Genomic DNA, 23,033 nt, shown 5'->3' with positions numbered 1-23,033 from the left:
TTTCAGAAATGTCTGACCTAGAGCCTTTTGTCTGTAAACAAGGTGTTGAAGTGTTTTGTCACTTGGATTGCATTGCTCACTCAACCTTTATATACATGTTCTGCCATTTAAATGCACACATTTTGGCACTTGCAGTGGACCCTTTGTACATTTTCAGCAAGATGTTTTTTCACACTCTCCTGCCTGATTTGCTCTCTGATTTTGATTTTATATAACTCTGTATAACAGGAGGAACACATGGGATTATCACTATCTATAAGGGTGCTTAGCCTTCACTTGCCCCAGACTCAACCTTATAACATCATCATCTGCTAGTGAAAGGCATACATGATTTTCTTACAGTTTTAGAGGGACAAATACATTCACTTGTAAACATAGTTAAAATAATGTATTTAATTATATACAAAATCACTTCATATTCATATTACAAAAATATAAAAATGAATTGTATGTATACACTGGCTGTTTCCGGGATAACATACACCATTCTAGCGTATCTTAAAAATGTTATTCATAGGGTCACTTCTGTCCCCCTTCTTAAATATCAAAATGACCACCAATCGCTTCCAGGAAGGGGGTATAGGTCCCTGTGACTTTTAATGGTCATTGAAAAAGCTAAACATATTGGAAAATGTCTTCTTTTGAATTTGAAAGGCATATTTGTGTCAGATGGAATGTGAGGTATGTGCGGTATAAGTACAATATCTAAGTTTAATCCATTGATTAGACAGGCCTCTATGATGTGTCTTTGTAGACGCGTAATTGTCAACCATTTTCCATTGCAGAGTGCTTGCGATGGCATAACATTGCGTAGTAGGATAATTACAGCACCTACTTTCAGTTTTAGCTCGTGAGGAGGCATTTGTCCTGTAGCGTGTCGCTCTTTAGAGACTGAAACATTCAGCCATTAATTAACTGCGCATTGACACCGGAAACTGCCGTGCCCTGTGTGAAGAGAAGTGGGGATGGAAAGTAGTAACTTGAAATTCTTCTGAAAGTTTGTGATAGTGGAAGGTGAACGTGACCGCATAGAACTGTGCTCATTCTGTTTGTTAAAATGACAACTGTTGTTGAAGTGGAAGGGCACACAGAGGTGCACCTTGCCATTTGGCCAGCAAATGGCAACTTAACACTGATAAATTGCATCAGCTGAGTACGTAAACATACCTAGCGTTATACATATATAGATTGTGAATCAGAGGTGTGCCAGAGGACCCTTGCTAATTAATATGTATTTACCACATTTTTCCACCATATACCATGTTTACATGTTGATTGATATGATAGGCGGGCTTAGTTAATATAGTTTATTGTTTCTAAATCTCTGATAATTGGAGTCTCCAGTCTGTGTCTTAATATTTACTATGAAAGGACAATCCATATTGTTTTATGGTATATTATTACACCAAAAATAGGCAGTCATATTATTCTAACCCTACACAACGATTATTATTTGAAAAATATTTTCAACTCATTTCAATTTTGTAATCTTAGTTTTATGTTGGTAAATAAAAAAATTATAAAAATGTTAACTTGGACCGTTGACCAAATGAATGAGACAATCTTTATACTTCAAACGTAAAACTGAGAAGTATAAATTCTCACTCCACGTCCAACGTTTACACTCCCTTCATGTATACTGTAGCAGGTTACATCAATAACATTGTTGAAATGAAATAATTGTTACGGTTGATTTGTAGTGCTATGGAATGAGTGTTTATACTTCACAGATGTATGATTGAATTTCTAGTGGTATAGAGTGAGTGTATACCTAGGTTATTCCCACTCTTTGTAGACCTTAAATTGTTTTGAGATGAACCTTAACTGTTGATTGAAAAAGTGTTTTTGAATATGTATACATTTGGGAATGGCAATGTTATGGTACAAACACTGAGTCCAAATGGACTATCTCCCAAATACAATATCCATCTGACCCCAAATGGAGCCCTAGCTTACACTAGACCCTTCGTCACTAGACTATTAATTACTGCATAATACGTGGTGCCTCACATTTGAAGTGCTTGTTATGAAGTAGTACACGATAAGATTTAATTCTGAGTGTAATGGAGTTTTTCTGTGTTAGGGATACTCTTACCTTGGGATTTTCCTGTCCTTGTTCATCCACCTCATGTTCCCTTCCCAGCAGCTTGTCACCCTCGCTCATGAGGAAAGTCTACAAGTGGAAAACAATCACTAAGTGCCATGATCTGCTACATTCAGTGGCATGTCTAAATCTTCTTGTTCAAAGACGAGGTGCACAGTAGGCGACCAAGCAGCCTGTCTGAAAAAGAACTTCTGACATGAGAGCCTCCAGAACTTCGCAAAGTAGTTGTGGGCAAGGCAGTGCAAACTAAAAATGGACCAAGCCCAGCAGAGCCCCATGGGCACACGTTCCTGCCTTATCAGCAGCAAATGACAATTCTACTTCTAAAGGAAGACAGAAAAAAGTACACCAATTACTAGCCCTTGGAACTATGATGAGGAAGAGAGAATTGAATGTGGCTGAATAGAGCCAGTTGAGTACATCAAAACGTGTGTGGGCCCTGTTGGGGCAATTACCTTTCTTCCCCCAGTTTACCTCATTGATTACAAAATAACTGCAAGTAATTATCTGGTAAATGTGGAAACTTGTGCTCGATGACTGATATAAGTAGAAACAAGGCCACTAAAATAACACATTCCCCTTGTAGTGAATTTAGGCGGTTTTCCAGTCTCTTTGGGACAGATTCCTAAAGCGTTTTGTGGTGCAAGTGATTAGAGGCACTAAAACTTGTTATCACTTACGCCGAAAAAGGAACAGCCAAATTCACAAACGGAATCCGAATGTTCACATCTATTACCACAAATTGTCATAATAACAAATGTAAACATGCACAAAAGTATTATTATTAACTTTATTGTTTTTGGTTTGTTTTAAACTTTTACAAAAAATGTTCACAAAAGTGTATTTTTCAAGACTTTAAAAGAGACAAAGTAAAAGCAATATCAATCATATATACACTACTTACTCATAAAATACTTAAATAGCACTTACATATCATTCACGTTAACAGTATGAACATAAAACTGATAAAAAACAAAAATATGCAATTGTCATATTAAATTGTCACTTTAAGAATAACGAACATTTTTCTAACTAAGACATTACAATGTACAGTAACTTTTGTTAATTCATACTAAATCACAAATAACCCTCAGGAATTTGTTCACACGTATTTTCAAAATCGTCGAGTTTCCATGAGGCATCTCGTACCAAATGTTATCTCTGTTCACTCTAGCAATGTCGTTTACAAACATAGAAAAATATTCAATTCTCTGTTTCAGCAAATTCGGACAAATCAATCACACATGCAGTAATGACTCATTAACCTCAGTTATCTTACAATGCCTCCAGGTTTTAAAGCTTACTACGTTCTTGTAAGTATTAAATAATACCCGTAGTATTAATTATGGAAATGTGGATTGCTTTATACACAAAAGGTTCCTTGCAAATCAATTAAAATAGCAAGGCTTTGCAACATTGAGTAAAGTACATCTTCGGTAGCACGGGATGCAAAACATTATACAATGGGCAAAACATCCAGTGCAATATGACTTCCGGGATGCTAGAGTCACATTTACAGCCGATCCACGGAGGTTCCACCTATGGGTCATGGTTATGCTATTCAATAAATGCAACGGCAACACATTAGAACTAAGTTAAGTCAGCAGGGGATGATGATGCATTTGCATTACCCAGATTAACTAAACTGTCAGGTTCCGAGTCGATTTAAAAATGTAATGTTGACAAAGCTTTGGCTTCAAAAGCCCATAGTATTCTCTACAGCAATTATAATAACAAGTCTTAAGTATATTCATGGATCTTTGAATCCAATATGCCAGTGCTTATACCAAACCCAACAGAGTTATTGGGGTTTAACCTATTTTAGCCACCCAATTCAATGCGCTGTATCACTTTTAACCAGGTGACATGTTGAACTTTGCTTCCCTCCTGCTCAAGGATTTGTCCCTACTGAGAACCATTATAGAAAAAACGGTTTTAATTTGATAGAATCTGTTAGGTGCATCACTCCCAATTCTTGTGCTGCTTGGAAGAGCCCTAAAAGTCTTTAAATTATGCCCAGTGGTTCGACATTAATATTGCCCAAATGCAGGCCCAGTATGCTGCTATTTTTTTCTGTTTTCCCCAGGTTAGCCATTCACATAGCTTTCACAGAGAAACTACTGATACTATTTGCAAAATGAAAAATGAAAAAGGGCGACATTGAGTTTCATTCGGATGGATGTTTCGCTAATGGGATTAGCCCAGAACAAAGTGTTCGAAAAAGTAAAACTGTTGTCCAACCAAAAACATCTTTTGATGTTTTTCAAAGGATTTTACAGATCAGAGGTTTTCTTGGCCTCATTACCATCACTTTTGACTTAGAAATGTTGACCAAATGGAAACGAAACTCCGGCCTCCCCTAAAATGATAAGTTTATCCTCCCGTTGGAGGGTTCAGAAAACACGATCACTGGAGAGCAACAACGAAATTAAGCCCACGGATGATGCCTGATCCCCATCGTCCATCCACTCCAACGATCTCTCAATCACTTGAAGCAAAGCATGAAACCCTACAGCCACGCCATAAAGTCCGATTCCTGACGCTCAACGTCAGAGGTTTGAACTTGCCACAGAAGAGGAAATCTATTCTACAACGTATGCAGGATGAAAAGGCCTCAGTGGTAGTTCTCCAAGAAACCCACCTGATCCCAGCGGATTTCACTAGGCTTCGAAACAGACAATTCCCGCTCCAGTTTATAGCATCGAATGGCACCAAGAAAGGGGGAGCAGCAATACTCTTCGCCAAGGATCTCCATTTTCAAATTCTAGACTCCTTACTATGCCCGGAAGGCCGATTTGTAGTGATCAAATGCCAGATATATGGCCAATTATACTCTCTGATCTCGGTCTATGCGCCGAATGAAAAGCAGGAGGAATTTTACTCTACCTTGGAGGAAGCCCTATCACAATTTATAGAGGGCCAGACAATAATAGGTGGGGACTTCAACGGGGTCCCAGACCCAATTAGGGATAAATCTCACCCCCCGCTCATAAAGATTATAACATTGCGACGGCTCTACTCAAGTGCTTCCGTACTCTAGATGTGGTGGATACTTGGAGAGTTCTACACCCAGACTCCTGTGACTATTCATTCTATTCCTATGTCCACAGAACCTACTCCCGCATTGATCTCCTGTTGGCTTCTCCCCAGGCGTTAGCGTTCACAGACGACGTTATCATCGGCCTCAGAATCCTATCGGATCATGCCCCAATTATATTGACGATGAGAGCTCATGACCCAGATCCACCTCTGAAACGCAAATGGTCGCTCTTCAACCCGATTTTGAACGACATGGCCCTGAGAGACGTGACGGCGAAAGCTATCAAAGACTTCTTCATGGAAAATAAGAACGAGGACACCTCACCGGCCACCACATGGGACGCTATGAAGGCGGTGGTAAGAGGGGTATTGATCTCCCAAGGAGTGGCTTATCACAAAAAGAAGCTACAAATCCGCCAGGCCCTGCAGGACGAAGTGGAGAAAGCGGAAGCAATCTGCAAAGCAAAGAACTGGACGCCTAGAACCCACCGAGCTCTACAGATAGCCCGAAAGAAACTGGAAGCTCACTATGCGGAAGGCACAGCCCAGATGCTGGCCAAAACCAAGCAAAGTTACTATGCTAAAGGAAACAAAGCCAACAAATTCCTGGTGGAGAAGCTGGCAAAAATCAAGAAGAGAAACGCAATCCTAGGCCTCCGGGACTCGCAAGGGAGAGTCCAATTTGCTGAAATAGACAAACAGCATATTGCAGGGACCCATCTTACAGACACGATGACGGCATCTCCTAGATCGCTCAAAGATCAGCAATCCTACCTCCGAGAGGCAGCACTTCCGCAGATCTCCCAAACGACCAGAGACGAACTGGAGTCCCCGATCTCGAGCGAAGAAGTAGACGAAGCCATCAAGAGTCTTAAACCAAGAGCCCCAGGCCCCGACGGGTTCTCGACCCTCTTCTATAAAATCTTTTGCCCCCAGTTGGTGACCCCCCTGACAACTCTTTTCAACTCCTTTGCTGGCTCTGGAACAACTACCCCATTGATGCAAGAGTCGATCACAGTCTTGGCGCTGAAACCAGGGAAGGACCCGAATGACATCGCGGCATACAGGCCGATCTCCCTATTGAATTTGGACGCCAATATATATTCAAAAGTGCTGGCCAACCGATTGGCGAAAGTTCTCCCGGACATTATCGACCCGGACCAAACAGGCTTTATAATGAATAGATCGGCCCCAGACAACGTTCGCAGAGTCCTGAACTTGGTGGAGATCGCACAACGAGACTCACGAAAACTGGCAGTGCTGGCTCTGGATGCGACTAAGGCTTTCGACAAGGTGGACTCGTCCTTCCTCCGGCTCACTCTAGAATCTTTTCACTTTGGCCCCACATTTCAGAAATTCATCCTGGCGAATTATCAATCCCCAAAAACCATGCTCCGAGTCAACGGCTTTCTATCTGATCCGATCCCCCTATCTTGTGGGACCAGACAAGGATGCCCCTTATCCCCCTTGCTTTTCACCCTAATTATGGAACCCTTGGCCCAGCGAATCCGTCTTAACCCCAGAATGAAAGGCCTCCAAGTAGGTCCTACTCAACATAAAATAGCGTTATACGCGGATGATGTGATGTTAACCATAACGGACGCCACCCAATCGCTAAGATCCTCCCTGGTGGAACTGCACTCCTTTGGTAAAGCGTCAGGATTCGCTATAAACTTTGTGAAATCTTCCGCCCTAGGGGTGGGACTGAACTCTGAGGATAAAGCGTTGTTCAAAGCCCTCTGCCCGATCCGACTATCGGAAAAGGCGATTCCCTATCTGGGAGTCCAGATCACAGCCCGCTCAGAGGACATCTATCGGGCGAATTTCCAACCACTATTTAAATCCCTAGAGGAGGACCTCGATTGTTGGCGCTCACAGGAGATCTCATTGCTGGGCCAGATAGCGGCGTGCAAGATGAACCTCCTCCCACGACTCCTTTATACTTGCTCTGCGCTCCCTGTCCTGATCCCCAGGCCACCGCTTCAACGTCTCCAGAGGAAGGTGTTACATTTCATCTGGAAGGGTAAAAAATCAAGAATCCCAATGAAAACGATGTTTACCAGTCCACACCTAGGAGGCCTGGGAGTCCCTGACCTCCGCTTCCTTTTGCATCTATCTCCCACCTCCAGAAGAACATGGCCCACCATGCTATCCTCCACCAAGCATACCCTGAAAGCCTGGGAATGGACACGCAAATATAGGGGCATCCCAAGAGACCTGAGCCCATCGGCCCCAGTCTTCCATAACCCGACATTTTCACCAGGAGCCCACCCTGCGAATTTTAATAACTGGATCGCAGGAGGTCTCGACTCCCTGGGCCAGCTCTTTGAAAGGGGCTGCCCGCTCACCTTTGACAAATGTAAGAGCACCTTTAACTTAAGGGAAACTGACAGATTCTCTTACGCACAGCTACGACATTGGTGCTCCCATCCATCAATTCGCGTGGCAGCTACTCAAGAATTGGACCCCAGAGAGCTGACTCTAGCGGACCCCCCACACCAAGGTCGGATCTCGACGATATACAAGCTAATGCAGACAAACTCTCTCACCACCAGAGCGACCTACATATCTCAATGGGAAGCGGACCTAGATCATCCGATAGGGGACCAGACGTGGATAGACATTTGGGCTTGTGCCCATTCCTCTTCCTATTGCATCACTAATCGAGAATGTGCCCATAAACTACTCTTACGATGGTACTATCCTCCACTCCGACTACACCACATCAACCAGTCTTTGGACCCCCGCTGTTGGCGCCAATGTGGCTTCCCAGGATCATTCATACATATGTGGTGGTCATGTCCAGTGGTCGCAAAGTTCTGGTCCCAATACAAGGCGGCGATAGCGGACATAACGAAGATCACGCTGCCCCGGAGCCGGAATCAATCCTACTAGGAGCCCCGATCCCAGGCATATACCCAAGATCTGGCAGAACAGCAGCCCTCCTAACCCAGCTCCTCTTAGCAGCCAAGATCACGGTAGCACGAACATGGAAATCTCCGGAGGGCCCCCTAATGATCCTGTGGTGGCTAAAACTATGGGACATTTTCATAGCAGAGAAAATCACAGCTGCAAGTAGAGGTCGACTTCACCGCTTCACAAACATCTGGTCGCCGTTAATAGACTACGACGAGAGCTATCCGGCTCTAACATTTAAGCCACGTGCGGTGGCAAACGCCCTATCGGCGGAGGACACGGGCATGGAACGGCGAGCAGACGACCAAGAATTGGGTGAGGACTGAGGGTTGGCGGGATGAGGGGGGAAGGTTAGTGGAAAGAAAAGGGACTGATTGGGCTTAATAATTTGCAAAACCTTTGTTTGTTATGATGTATGCTCTCTTGTGTATCGAACAAAAAATAAACACGTTTAAAAAGAAATGTTGACCAAAACAAACATATTTGTCCATGAACTCTGTGCATTTATTTATTAATGTTTAGAGTGTTCTTGGTTTGTGGGCTCGCACCATGACATTGTCATCATATAGTATTACATACGACCTACCGCAATTGGAACGTTGAGGGTGTTGTTAATCTCTACTATCTTACATTGATGCCTTAATAGGTGAAAAGGAGAGGTGAGAATGCGCAACCCTGCCAAAAAACTCTCTTTGACGGAAAGCAGTTGATAATGATAATGATAATGATGTGTTATTTATATAGCGCCTTAATCCGAAGCGCTTTACAGAGCACATATTTACATACAATATCACCCAACCGAAATTGTTACTCGCTATATGGACCATTTCTTATGCTAACACTCAGGTTTATATAGGTTGTCGCTAAAATATTTAATATTGATAAAGGGACTCCTTTAATCTCTAGCAACACCCATAACATCCTATGTACACAATCAAACATGTATGATAGGTCCATGAACACCAAATATATTGCCATCCGATGTCCAGACCATTGTCTACTCGTAGGAAGTAATACATTTAAGGACTGCTCGATAGTAACAAACCCTTCCCTAAGTCCTTACTGAATATCAGATATTAAAAGTATTATATTGACCAGTCTAGAATTCATTTCAGGTGGCCCCTGGAAATCACAGATACATGATTAGTGAACCAACATACAGGTTCACAAGCTAACATGTTGATGCTTCTGTGAATAAAGCACAGTGCAGTAATTACTAGAGAGCACAAGACAGTGTGAGCTGCCCCTTGACTGTATTTAACTTAAGTGTGAGGGTGATACGTCAAACCAAATTATGTTGAAACCATAATGCAAGCCTGTGGTTTGAACATTTCTTTTAAATATAATATAATATACTATATTTCAGGAATCGGCATAAAATTCAACAAATATACAAGTAATAAAACACCAACGATGTCTTGTTATGTGTGAATTAGACCGTACTAATTTCAAAAACTCTCTCGGGGCTTTGGAAAAAGCTAGCACAGTTTTATGACCTTTGTGCAGAGAAGGGTCTAGACGTAAATGTGGCAACAACAAAAATAATAGTTTATTTATTGTGTGATATAGTTTCAACAAGCACAACTTTACACACACACATACATAGCATTAAAAGACAAGTTAGAACAAACATAACGAAGATAAAATACCATAAATAAGACACACACAAAATGACATAACAGAGCAATAAAATGCATCCATTGTCAAACCTAAAATTGCGCCAAAGGCTCCCAAGCCATACTCAGCAATCATAAAACCACATAAATCAAGCCCTACAGTACAAACATGTAAAAACAAGCTAATATACTAATCATCCCAGGAGATGTCTTTCAACAAATTAATCGGCGCAATCGGCAATTGATCACTTGGGTCTATAAGTAGATGCCACCACACCAGTTCCCAGGACAAGAAAGGCGTTTTGTTAAAATAACTCTCAAAGGCAATTTTACAAAACATACAAAGTGCAGTGCATTCAATCATTAAATGTTGTAAGATTTCCCTATTCACCATACAAAAACGGCACAGCCGATCTTCCTTTGGAGTGCTGTTCCATGCACCTATAACATCCTTAGTTTTAAACAAGTTTAGCTTCACTTGCAGCAAGAAGTCTATTAGTGTCTTACAGCAGTGTCTAATAAGAAATGTCTGAGAAAAGTTGTATGAATTTATGTCCATACTAAAATGGTCAAACATCTTATACGACCCCAGATGTTGCCTGTTGACAACCCAGTCGTTTTAGTAGAGCCTATTCTTAACCGTACTGGGAAACCATTCTCAATACTGTATAGTCAGGGAATTAGTTTCCATTACCTTTAAGGAGAGATTCACCCACTCATTGAGAGACCTACAGTCACCATGCTTCCAAATAGCGTTCAGTTGCACAAGAAGATTATTTGCCGGCAGGAGTAGGATACATCTCAATAACTGTGCTCTCCGCCAGCTTACCCGTCCTTGCAAGGATACGAGGCCCAAAACATGTTGAACGGCTGGGAAGGGGGTCCCCACTGTGAGAGATAACACACATTACCAAATAAGGGATTCCACCTTCAACCAGTCGATATCATCTTTCCAGGCCTCTGCACCATGAATTAACCTAGGCACAATCATCTCTTAATACATCTTCAAGGCCTGAAGTAAAGAGAATCGCCTGTATATAGCATCCATTTTAAGATCCTGATTAGCCAAGCCTGCTAACATCTTGGATTTAAGTAACACCCCCAGATATCTGAACTTCTCCACCACCTCCAGTCTCTGTTTGTTAATCTGCCAAGCAAATTTGTGTCTACCAGACATCCCCTTCAGCTGATACAAGACCAGGACCTTAGAGTTGGGAACATTTATATCCAATTCAATGCCTGGTGTGGCAAGATCTTTGTGCAAAGAAGGGTCTAGAAGTAAATGTGGCAAAGCCAAAAATAATAGTATGCCGCCCAAAAGATAAAATCACCAGAAAAATTAATATGGATCTCACAGGGACAAGAACAGAGGAAGGTAAACACTTTGGTTATCTAGGATTTAAACTGAATAATTGAGGAGGATTGATCTCCCAGAGGGAGAAAAGTAGTGTTTCACTTGCTAGATCAGGTCAAATTATAGCCATATTTGGCAAAAGCCTAGGGAATAGTTTGATAATGGCAGTTATGGGAGCATATAACAGGCAAGAGACCCTCGACCACCATTTACAGTGCCGAATTATGAGCCTGTGAACCAGTGATAATTTGATGAGAGTAGAAAATACTTTGCTGAAGAGAGTTTAGGCCTCTCAGAAAATGCACTGAATGCGCTTATACACTTAGAGCGGCACCATATGGATATAGGCAAGAAGATAGGTATAAGACATGTGAGTGGCAGTGAGGAGGTGAGTAAAGTGTTGTGCGCCTTCCCTGTATGTATTAGCAGTTATGGTAATTAATAACATGTGTTACCTGGCCACGTAACTTAGCATTGGCTGATACCCACCAGTCAGTCGATCTATGAAAGTTTGAAATTGGGTTTGCCAATTCCAGAAGCGACTGGGTTCTGGTTGACTAAACAGCCTTAATTAGACTCAGTCTCGTGTTTGTTTTTCTAGAAATGTATTAGCTTTCTAGACAAGAGTTTTTGTACAATTGTGCCAACATTAATCCTTTTTGTGCTACTGTTTCGCCCCTACTTGGGCTTTTTCAAGGCACATAAATATTTAGTTTTACTCGTATACCGTTTTAGTTTTCATTTGTAGCTTAGTTCTTAGTCAGATACAGTGCTTATTTGTTACTGCCAGTTTTTTTAGACATGTACTTCAACAGTGAATTTCATTTGTATACAATCTAAATCATCGCTCACTAGTTCATTCACAGCCTAGTCATTAATTGGTCTTCTCTAGATGGCTTAGTCTTTCAGTATCAGGCAGTAAGTGTTTCTCTGCGGGTTTCCGTTGTGGTGGTTTTATGATAGCTTCATGGGAGGCATTCAGAGTTTATGAATATGGACGGTATTTCATGCTTGAATTGTCACGTGGGTATACTTTGCTGTATTGTTTGGCTGTGGTGGTGGGCCATGGATTTACGCGTAAATTGGAACTTTCAAAGAATGGTGCCTATTGGGGGCAAGTATTTGTATGGGTCCGAATTGCTCCTTTACGGGATGATGGTTTTTACTTGAGTTTTTAGTGTGTGTTATTATGAAGGTATGAATTATCTGATCACTGCAGTGTATATTTGTTGACTTTTAGATTGATTGCCGAAATAAAGTGTGTGTATATATATATATATATATGTGTGTGTGTTATGTTGTGCATGGATTTTATAAGTGAAAAGCCCATTGTTCTTCAAAATGCATTATTGCCTAAGACACTACGGCTATTGTACCCTGCGCGCCCCTTTAGCAGATTCCAAATCCCAGTTCAAGATGGAGAAGTGACCAAATGCTCAGTTGAGCGTGAAACGCGTTGTTTGCAGGTCGTGCCCAGGGGCGTCCTGCCTCTGTTGTTGCTGCTGCCACTCTGGCCGTGTTATTTTTGTGTTATTTTTGTCAACTTATTAAAATCATCAACCTTTCCCTTTTGTGAGCTGCACATCTTTTTTATATTTTATGTTGCTACCTTGCTCGCGGAGAGTGCGGTCCCTCCTTTCCTCTTTTTTCTGTTGATATATATATATATATATACACATATATATATATATATATATATATATATATAGTATATATATATATGTTATGTTGTGCATGGATTTTGTAAGTGAAACGCCTATTGTTCTTCAAATGGCATTATTGCCTAAGACACTACGGCTATTGTGCCCTGCGCACCCCTTTAGCAGATTCCAAATCCCAGTTCAAGATGGAGACTCTTGCATAGGTATGGTATGCAGTTGGTCCCTTAACGTTGTCAGGTCCCATTTGTTCTGTGCATTTTACAACAATTGTGAAAATAGGTATAATGCAAATTGCTAATTCTAACTCTGATGGACAATTAAAACTGAATAATTGCAGTAGAAAACATGAACTGCATTTAGATTCATACAAATGTTTGCTAACTAATGCCTACTTACTTATATTGGTTTATGAAACAGGTTAATGGAGTGCATTAATCTGGTCCCCTAACCAACACCCACGTGACTTTACACTACCACCTGCCTCATGCCACTCAGCCGCGGAAGTAGAGCAAGGTCCCAAACATGTATCCTCATCTTCTCCTTGACACTACATACTGACCAGTAGGCCAAAGCCTATGCATGCGTACATCCATGCAAGCAGGGATACTGTCTTCTGACACCTGCTCCACTGACACAAAAAGGACACCAGGGTGTAACGCTATGAGGTCATCCCTGGTCCTATGCAATTCTAATTAATACAACTGGACCTCAAGCTCATGTGTGTGAAACATTCTTTGCGATACAGGAGTATGACATAAATCCAAAATAGGAAGACTAAAACGATTCCTTAATTATACAGAATATATGTGTACATTTTATTGACCACATCCATGTAATACATCTCAAATGTTATTAATACAATACATTTACAAAATGTCTCCATTATTTTCAAAGCACTTAAAAGAATCTACCCTTCAAATAGATAAAGTGACTCGTGCTTATCAGTGCTGATTTCGATCTTTTCTAAAGATGATCTAAAATTCAGGGAATCGACAACCAAAGGAAACATTTACGAACACACATACAACAATGCAAACATTCTCAACATGAAATAGTGCTGGACAGTAATAAATACTTTTGTACAATCACTAGTATACACACAAAAAACCCTTGTTGACTTCAATCTTTAAAAATAGATTTAGGGACAACCCAACATGTTTCTTTCCTTGCGAAAAGTGTAGAAAGTTTCTGGAAATTCTTCAGGGGTTAAAAACGTCCTTTGTTGTCTTTAACAACACCTTCCCATTAGTCACAGGTGTAGTACATAGAGTTATCACGGTCACCAATCCTCAGGCCAGTTAATGGGCTGTGAGGTGGTGCTGTTTTATACCAGATAGCCACCTTAGCTTCTAGTTATTTCCTTGCTCTCAGTTGAGAGTAGTTTTCTATCCTCTAGCAATATTTAGGTCTATAATAGAGGGAGCTGCCTCCGTTTAATGGTGAATAAAACACAGATTGAAATCCAGATGTGAGGCCAGCCCAGTACAACTAAGACCCAGACAGCAGTGAGTTACAAGCTGTTTCAGAAAACATACGGTCAAGACCTAATTCATTGTTTTTTAATGTACTTTGTGTTGGTATGAAAGAAGATTAGATAGGGAGAGGTTCTCTTTATCCCTGTTAGATAGGCGATACACCATCTGCAGCCTAGGGAAAGAGCGTTTAGACAGGGACAGGCTGTTCTTCCTAGGGACAGCCCGTAGGTGTGTGATCTCTTAGAGATTGGCATGGTTGTGTGACCATTGATTAAGACAATCTCCAGACACTGTTGTATAGTGTTACCAGATCCATATGTAACGGTTGGATTCGTTTTTCTGGACCACCTGTCCACCCACGAATCAGCCTTTGGTGTTTTTGCAATATGGAAGAAATCACTGCTTCCTCATATCATCATTTATGCCAACTGCCATTATGTTAGGGCAAGTCTGTCCATGCTTATTCTTCTTTTTCTTATCAGTTTGCGTTGCACCATTGTGACAAGTGTTCAAGCGGCGGCACGTCTCTGCGAATCTGTTGGTGCTTCCGTATCAGCAATCAGTCTTTCTTTAGTGAGTGCATTAACCTGGTCGCCTAACCAACACCCACGTAACTCTACACTACCAGCTGCCTTATGCCGCTCAGCCGCGGAAGTAGAGCAAGGTCCCACACATGAACCCCGCATCCTCATCTTCTCCTTGACACTACATACTGAGTAGGCCAAAGCCTATTCATGCGTACATCCATGCAAGCAGGGATAATGTCTTTTGACACCTGCTTGCATCATCCAATACCACCTGGTATGGACATCACCCTGAAACTCACACATCGCTTAACACATAGATGCTTACCCGCAGAAAAGAATGCTTTGTCCTATTCGCCTAGCATGCCCAAAGCAACACAACAACAGCACACATTTTGCGTTTGTGCACTTTCCTCCAGGGTAATGTCCGCCTGGAATTTTGTGGGATGCTTGACTGATTTTGAGAGAATACCCTGACAGCTTAGTTCCTTCAATAAAGAATGGCACACAATTGCACGGAAGAAACAAAGGGCCTGATTCATGGAAGTGTTTGATAATAGCGCATTCCCATAGTAAAAGGTTCCATGATTCTTAGAGGGGAACGTTTTCTCAAAACTCTGTTATATGCACGTCTCTTGACTTTCTGTTATACCAGTTCATATTATTTTTCATTTTGCAGATCATCCAGCAGGCCCAACAGTGAATGGCACGTTCACGATCACAACCTGCGCTCCTAGTCATTTTCCAGCTATTTCCAGCACTGTGGCAAGCACTGGCCCCACGGGAAGGACTTCTGTATCTCATGGTTTGTACATCAGCATTCAATGAAATGATAAACACTTCCACTAGAGGCCTTTTGTAACATTGTATTTCATGTCTTAGATAGCTGCTATCTGATGAGCCCCACATTCACTTACACAGTGGCTGCATGTATCTCCCAGGGTTGTAGATATGGGTCTGACACCGTACCCCCTCCAGTTGCTATGTACTCCTGCCAGTAGACCAAGATGATGGAGCAGACTCTCTATTTAAGGTCATCCCGCCTCTTCTTGACATGTTTGGCTGTGCAGGGCTGTGCAGACACTGCCTGGTCCTTGTCAATCACACAGTCCTAAAGTGCTTCATGTTTGACAGGGCCATTTTTTGCCATCAGGTAGCCTCCTTGGCTTCCTCATCTACAAGGACCGCAAGCTCCTGCTCTTAGATTTTTGGGTATCTCTGATTACCGTCTCCTCACTTGCCTCCTGCAGGGTCCCCAGATTCAGGCGTGCCACCCATTCTGTCCGGATGGCGCGCAGGGGCTCATATATTCACTGTGCGCCATTATGGGATTGCCTTCCCATAATGGCTGCACAGATGTGCAGATGCGTGTTCTTTTCCCGAATGCAGTTACTGGTATCACTATTACCGGATGCGGAACTGCATGGCGTTAAAGGTGTAATCATATGGTGTACCTCCATTTACCACGATCAGTAGCTGTATTTACCCGATTGTCTTTTACCTGGGGTTTTACCACAATACTCGTAATCAGGACACCTGTGAACATAAACAGTAGCATGGAACTGACACACAACACACACAATCTAAATACAAACTTTCACAGGTGTGTCCTACAATTCTAAGATGTTTGAGTGAAAACACGGTTTTATATAAAATGCAACTGGCCAATGAAAGGCACCATGAGTCAGCTCACCTTTACGTCTCTGGGCCCGTTTTTATACTCTTTATGACTACATTAACTGTGGCAGCCACAGACACACAAAATGCAAGTTCTAACAGCAGAAATGTAATAAAACATCAATTAAAAAGCAACATTAAAAACAACAATAATATCAAACATGCAGCACAAATGTGGAAAAAACGGTATCAGGTAATATTATCCCCACCAATAATATCACCATATATATGGTCGTGGGATAAGGCCATATGTGATATTATTAGTGGGGATATTTTATGGGGTTATTGGGACCAGGGGTTGTGGGGGTGTCCCCTGCTCCATTAAAAAAATTATGGGGGTTGCGTGGGTATCCCCCGCAGGTTCCATATCTTAATATTGCCGCAAAAATATGGCGATATTCTTGTATGGCGATATTTTTGCGGGGCTATTAATACATAGAACCGAAAACACAACGTACGTTTTCTCTGATAGCGCGGGTTCTGAAATTCTGTGGCAGGTTCTTGAAAGAAGCTAAGGCAAGTGAAGAGTAGCTTCAGCTTATGGACATGACCATCACAGGGACTGGAACACTACCATTCTCTCTTTAAGCATTAGGTAGTTGACACATCACAGCAGGAATAGGGTTGGATTGTATTTGAGGTTCTGAAAAGTTCACCCCACACTTTAGGCTATTGGAGAGCTTTATCAGTAAATTGGATATCGTATGTTTGTTTGCTGGTTCCATGTTTGGTTTAGATCCCTTATCTGCACTGTGATAACACCGGTACACTAAGGCGGGGAGAGCATCCATCTTGGGTACTCTCTGTTTTATGGGACTATTCCTATCATGGAAAGCCATTTGGTGAAAGTACTACAGAGCCATAGCAAGTCAGACATTTTGTAGCCTTAATATCGTTCTTGTATAGTGCTCTTTTTAGGGACATGAAGCTTTATTTCAAAGCTTACTTCTGCTGACTTTCCTCCGCTCCATAAAACAACTTAAGCACAATAAGGACGTGCATTCACCACAGCTTCATGCCATGCTAATGTTCTACCCAAAAACGAATATAGGGAGTTTACGGGAATCCTGATTCATAAGACCATCAGCAAAAAATAACTTTTGTTTCTGAAATCATCAGCTCACCAAAAGAGCCCTCCTGCAACTTTCAAGCTCAATTATTGCGAGAGAGCATCCCAAGTTCTTCCTGTGATGTCCTGCCTGTCAGTCATGCCCTTACTTTAAAGTATTAAGGAAATGTTTCATTATTACAATGTTTTAGTTGTTTATTGGTTACTGTATTTTGAATTTCATTAGATGCTTTAAATTATAACAATATTAAAAATCCTACTGTTTGTGGTTTGAAACAGGATGTGGCCTGGAGTGACTGCATTTAATGATATTTAGACATTTACCTCACCTGCCTTTGAGGGGTCATTTTAAAATTGCCCCCTTTGTGTTTGTGGGAGATTAACACTGATTTGATTGTGGCCAACATACTTGTAGAATGCTACAGGTGCGCTAAAAAAAGTATGCAATGGCTGTTGCACAAAATAATCCCTTGTGTCGGCTAAACCATTACATCCATCGTTTTGTGATTTTCTTTATTTTCCAAAGTTTCTCATTTAATGTGATTTATAATATTTTCGAAGTCCTTACGGGTCAGTAAGAGTTCAAGGGATGCTTAACATGTGTGTGGAAACGAAGATTAGGCCTACCACCACAGGAGGGCATTTTAAACAATGTGGTTTTTTGGGTGAGCATTTGAACTTGCTCCTGTATGGATTGCCGAGACCCCTACAAGCTCCATTAAGCCTCCGTTGTGCGGTGTTCTCCTTGCACACGTGAGCCCTCGGACGGCATTACAACACTTTCCTCACCTCTTTCTTGTGTTGTGTCACCTCTGCAATTAATAAGTCCTCCCTATAACGGGGGGCGACTGTGGGCCAAGAGCCTTTGAGCCTCCAGAAATAAGGAGAAAATCATGGAGTGAAAGTTTTTTTTTTGAGTGATGAAAGTTGTATAGCTGTATAACGGACCTGGGAGCTGGATATATTGAAGCAGCGTTCCGATTCGTGGCTGCAAAGACCTGAGGATTTAGGATTGTATTTAGAAAAGAAACTACCGCTTAAAAGGTGGCCCGTGTTACGTGTTCATTCTTTTTCTCTTTCTTTCTTTTCTTTGTTTGGGATTGCTACGACTATGGAAGTGCCCCTTGCACGTGGAGATTGTGATAGTCACTGGTGCTACTCTATTACTACTCTTACACAAAGTATTATAATCTTTAATTGAGGTCTGAGTGCTTAAGAAATAAGGGCGCTTTCGGTACGTGAGGACTGCGGGACAAGGCCCTTTGATCCACACCAAAAGTGAAAAGTCACTATTCGCCCAGTTCCGTTCATCATTTTCTATAGCGCTCGACAAGTAGCTGGAGTAAAGGTGTAAAGGAGTAACGATGGAGTTTGCAGCAGTTCGTGGGAGGAGTGCGGTAGGAGCACGGTGGAAAATGATGAAAATGCCAAATGCCCCAAACCCCTCGGGCACACAGACCCGCTTGCAGATTAGGCTGGGAGGCAGTGGGCCCAAAAGTAACGAGGTAAAAGACTCGATGGAGGACTCCTTAAATGACATGTCGTGTATTGAGATGGAATCAGATCAAATGGATGAGCAGTACATTGAGGCTGCAAATATGAAGGAGGGGGGCGGGTCCATGAAAAAAGACAAAGCAGCCTTAACTATGGTAGAAATGGATACGGTCATGAGGGGAAAAGGTATCAGGTGCGAGCTACAGGTGAGACATGAAGAAAGCATACAGAATATAGCTGATACGAAAAAAGGGGCGGCACAGATGTTCTGACGGTTGTAAATGATGGAAATATGGCGGAGGTGGATGAATCACATTCATCATGAAGCAGAGGGAAATGTAAGCAAGGAGATGAATTCAAAATCAGAGGTAATAATGAGGAAAAGCCCTGACATACCCCAGCGGGTAGTTAGCTCCGGAAGACCGGCTGATGAGCTCCACCCAGCTGAAACAGGACGAAATGCTTGGCAAAATGCTGTTTTGGCGGCTCACCTCATAAAGGAACTTGCTGATCATACTAATAAAATAGCGCACCAAAAACGCTTGAGCCTTAACAGTGTGACAGATCGGGTGCGTCTGTTGGATGAATCCCTAAAGCAAGCAGACTTGAGAGCAGAATTAGCAGTGAAAGAAACTAGAATTCATAGGCTGCAGGAAGCAAAACTAAATGGAAATGGGGAAATAAAGAAAGCGCCCCAGTGGGGAGAATAAAAAGGAGGTTATGATGCACCCGCAAGAAAATGGCTCGACCCTGATTCCAATGGAGGTGTCAGAAACCGATCTGGATGAGAGCCTCGATCTGAGCCTGGAGAGTTTGGCAAACACGTTCGAGGCTAGAATGGATAAAGAGGCTGAGACTTCAAACAACTGGCAAAATCGCCTTTGTGATCTAGCACGGAGGGAAAATATGGAAAAGACGTCTATGATGGAGGCCCTGTTGCTAGATGGAGAGTGGATGCGGGCACAAATAAAGACGTTGCAGAGGAAGAAAAATGTCACTGGTGAGCTTCAATCTGTAAATCTCCAATGTTTAGACGCAAAAGGCCAGACAAAGGATGCATCAGAAAAAGAAAGTACGCCAATGAGGCAAAAGGAGATAAATAATCTTTCCATGTTTAAAACCGTAAAGGAAACTGAAGGGAAAATCGGACACTCTACGGTGTCTATAACTAAAAAGAAATGTAGGCAAACTATGAAAAAAACCAAGAATATGCCATCAAAGGCAAAGAGGAAATTCTATGGCTCAAGAGTGTTTTTAAGGTACTTGCGCTCCCCGCTAGTAAATGATAATGAGCCAGAGCCGAAAAGAGTAAGAAAGGAACTGGTGATAGCGGAAGATGCCCAGGCAAAAAAAGCCAAGAAAGGGGCTAAAGAGGTATTAGAGGATGAAATCATCAATCTAACAGGAGATGATCTTAGTGATCTAGTAGAAGCACTTGAAAGAGAAGATGATGATGAAAGGTGAAAAGACAATATTAATTCTGAGTGGGCAAAAATTGAAAACCAATTAGAAGGAATGGTGAAATCACTACAAAAGAAAAACATAAAACCAAAGGAAAATCAGAAAAACTTGATACCTCCACGAGGGTTAACTCCCTTTAGAAAAATGGAGGATAAGAGAAAAGGTCTGGAAATATATGATCTCACTGAACTGAGAGAAGGAGCTTGGGCAATGAGATCGAAGCCGGGGGAAAATTCAAAATTTCAATCAAGCTGGAAAAAAGGAAGACACTAAGAGCAATGAGAATGCTACCTTCACATTATATGTTGAAAGAATCATGGGAAGTGTTGATTCCCCCGTTCTAAATAGAAGTAACTGTCTTTGCTTATTAAATTTCATTGTCCCAGGTCACCAAATTTCCATGAGAGATATTACTACTGTGGAGTCTGTTTTGAACAAAAGAACATACTGGGTTATCCTCCATTTAGTTCCTCAAGCTAAGAGAGACTTTATCCTATCTCTGAAAGATACATTCCTCCTATTAGGCTATGAAGTGAGCGACTTCCAGGAGAGGATAAGAGAAAATTAGAATGACATATCGATGCAAAAGGGATTTTGCCAGCAGCCCAAAGAGAATCTCCCCCAAAATAATCAAAATGCTGCCGAAACAACTGTCCTATTTAAGAGGGAACATTTTAAATCCCTGAAATTTACCATCGATAACCAGCAAAATAAGGGTGATTTTAAAAGACTGGAAAAAAACGGGCAGGTGGGAGTAGAAGAGTCATGGGGCTGGGTATCTAGCGCATTGTGTGTTGGATTGGGAAAGTAGATCCCCAAGAGGGGGGCGGTATTGAGGATTGCTTCATGGAATACATAGGGCTCTCAGTTTTTATTAATAGAACAAATTCTAGAGTTAGAAGATTTTAATATACTGTGTTTCCAGGAAATTTGGTTGAGGGCAGAGCCTGTGTGTGATGGATATGCTGTTTTCTTAACTCCTGCCCCAAAGGGTATCACCGTACGACCATATTCAGGTCTTTTGACCCTAGTGAAAGTGGACTCAGGTTGGACTGTTCAGAAGTTACATTTTCCAAATCCCTATGTACAAGTTACGTTACTAGAGTCTTGGCTTAGTCCAATGATTCCCATTAATGTACATTGGCAGGTAAACATGGATAAGGAATTTAAGATTGTTGAAACCATCAGGAAGGAAATAGATGAAATGTTGTGGGAAAAGGAAGAGGTTACATTTCTCATCTACGGGATCTAAACATCAAATTATTAAGTAAAAAAGGACACCCTTTTTGTGAGAATGAATGGAATGTAAGGGAAAAGGATTGGATAAATGCTATGAAAGGAAGGAATATGTTTATGTTAAAGTGACAAATGTTGTGGGACATACCTGGGAGGTGTACTTGGAAGCGGGGTGAGCAGAGCTCATGTATTGAATATTGTTTTGTCTCCAATAATCTTAGAGAGAAAGTGGAGACGTTTAAGATCATACCTCAGAAATGGAGTGATCACGATATGTTGGCAATTTCCATTAGAAATACTGAGGGGTTAGATGAAAGGGTAAACATTTGAGAAGTGAAGTTAGAAAGTGGAGGAAATCACCTAAAATTAAAACAATACAGTGTAATTCGGCTGTTAAGGGACTCTGCTCTTACGGATTCCTCCCTGGTGGAATATCAGGGGTTTCTCCAAGAAGTGAATGTACATGAAAACGGTAAGATGACTAGAAAATGCAGGCCAAAAAATGTGTACGATCAATCATTGGTAAAGAGGAGAAAGATATTTAGGGCGGCCAATCAAAAAATAGCGAAAGAGGGGGATAAGCCATAGAGAGAGGAGAGACTAAGGTTGGTTAAACATCAGTATAGCAACTGGTGTATCGGGAAAAGGAGTATGAGAGCCCAAAATGACTCTGAAAACATGCTAAGGGTGGTCTGTGCAAAGAACACCAGAAATCTTTTGGATTTAATCAATAATAATGGCGCTATTAGATCAAGCCTCATTAGTGGCATGGTCCCAGAATCAGAGTGGATAAGTCATTATACAAAATTGTTTTCCAATCCAGGTTGGAGGGAGGGAAAAGTAGATAAGACGTGTGTTCAAAATTGGAAATTCTCATTTGCCAATATAGATGCAGAAATAATGATAAAAAAATCTGAGCTCATCTAGAGCGGAGGAGCCAGATGGCATATCAAACCAGGAACTTAAGAAAAATATAACCCAATGGAGTGGATTCTTGCCAGTTCTCTTTGCCCAGGTTATGAGAAACAGGAGGGTACTGTCATCATGGAGGGAGGCGAATGGCGTGCCGATTTTCAAGAAGGGGGATAGGGCAGTTCCAAAAAATTACCGTCCTGTCGCCCTTCTTGATTCTATTAGTAAATTGTTTGCGATGGTCTTGTTGAGGGATCTAAGGAAGTGGGCTGAAAAAAGCAGTATTTTGGACCCAAGACAGACTGGGTTCGTAAAGGGTGTGGGGACCCCTTTTAATTTATTCATGATTAATATTCTGAAAGAAAAAGCTTTGGAATCGAATACCTGCTTATATCTGGCATTCCTTGATCTCGAACAAGCGTTCGACGGAATAATAAGGGAGAAGCACTGTGCCAAATTAAGAGCATGGAGTTGCCCAGAAGATTTGGTAGAAGC

At 41.7% G+C, this 23,033-nt stretch overlaps 1 protein-coding gene across 11 annotated transcripts in view; it reads left to right on the top strand.

Moving 5' to 3' along the window:
• Window positions 1–23,033, top strand: part of CIITA (class II major histocompatibility complex transactivator) — an 807,875-nt gene that overhangs the window by 519,895 nt on the left and 264,947 nt on the right. For all 11 annotated transcript variants that reach the window (XM_069647820.1, XM_069647816.1, XM_069647817.1 and 8 more), the window contains one exon: window positions 15,369–15,494. In XM_069647820.1, the coding sequence (XP_069503921.1) occupies window positions 15,369–15,494 (126 nt within the window). The remainder of the gene's footprint in view (window positions 1–15,368; window positions 15,495–23,033) is intronic.

The sequence above is a fragment of the Ambystoma mexicanum genome, chromosome 2q, assembly GCF_040938575.1.
Source record: "Ambystoma mexicanum isolate Mex_15411 chromosome 2q, UKY_AmexF1_1, whole genome shotgun sequence".
In the NCBI taxonomy this organism is placed as follows: Eukaryota; Metazoa; Chordata; class Amphibia; order Caudata; family Ambystomatidae; genus Ambystoma; species Ambystoma mexicanum.
Note: the sequence above shows the minus strand (reverse complement) of the source record. Positions and strands in the feature narration are given on the sequence as shown.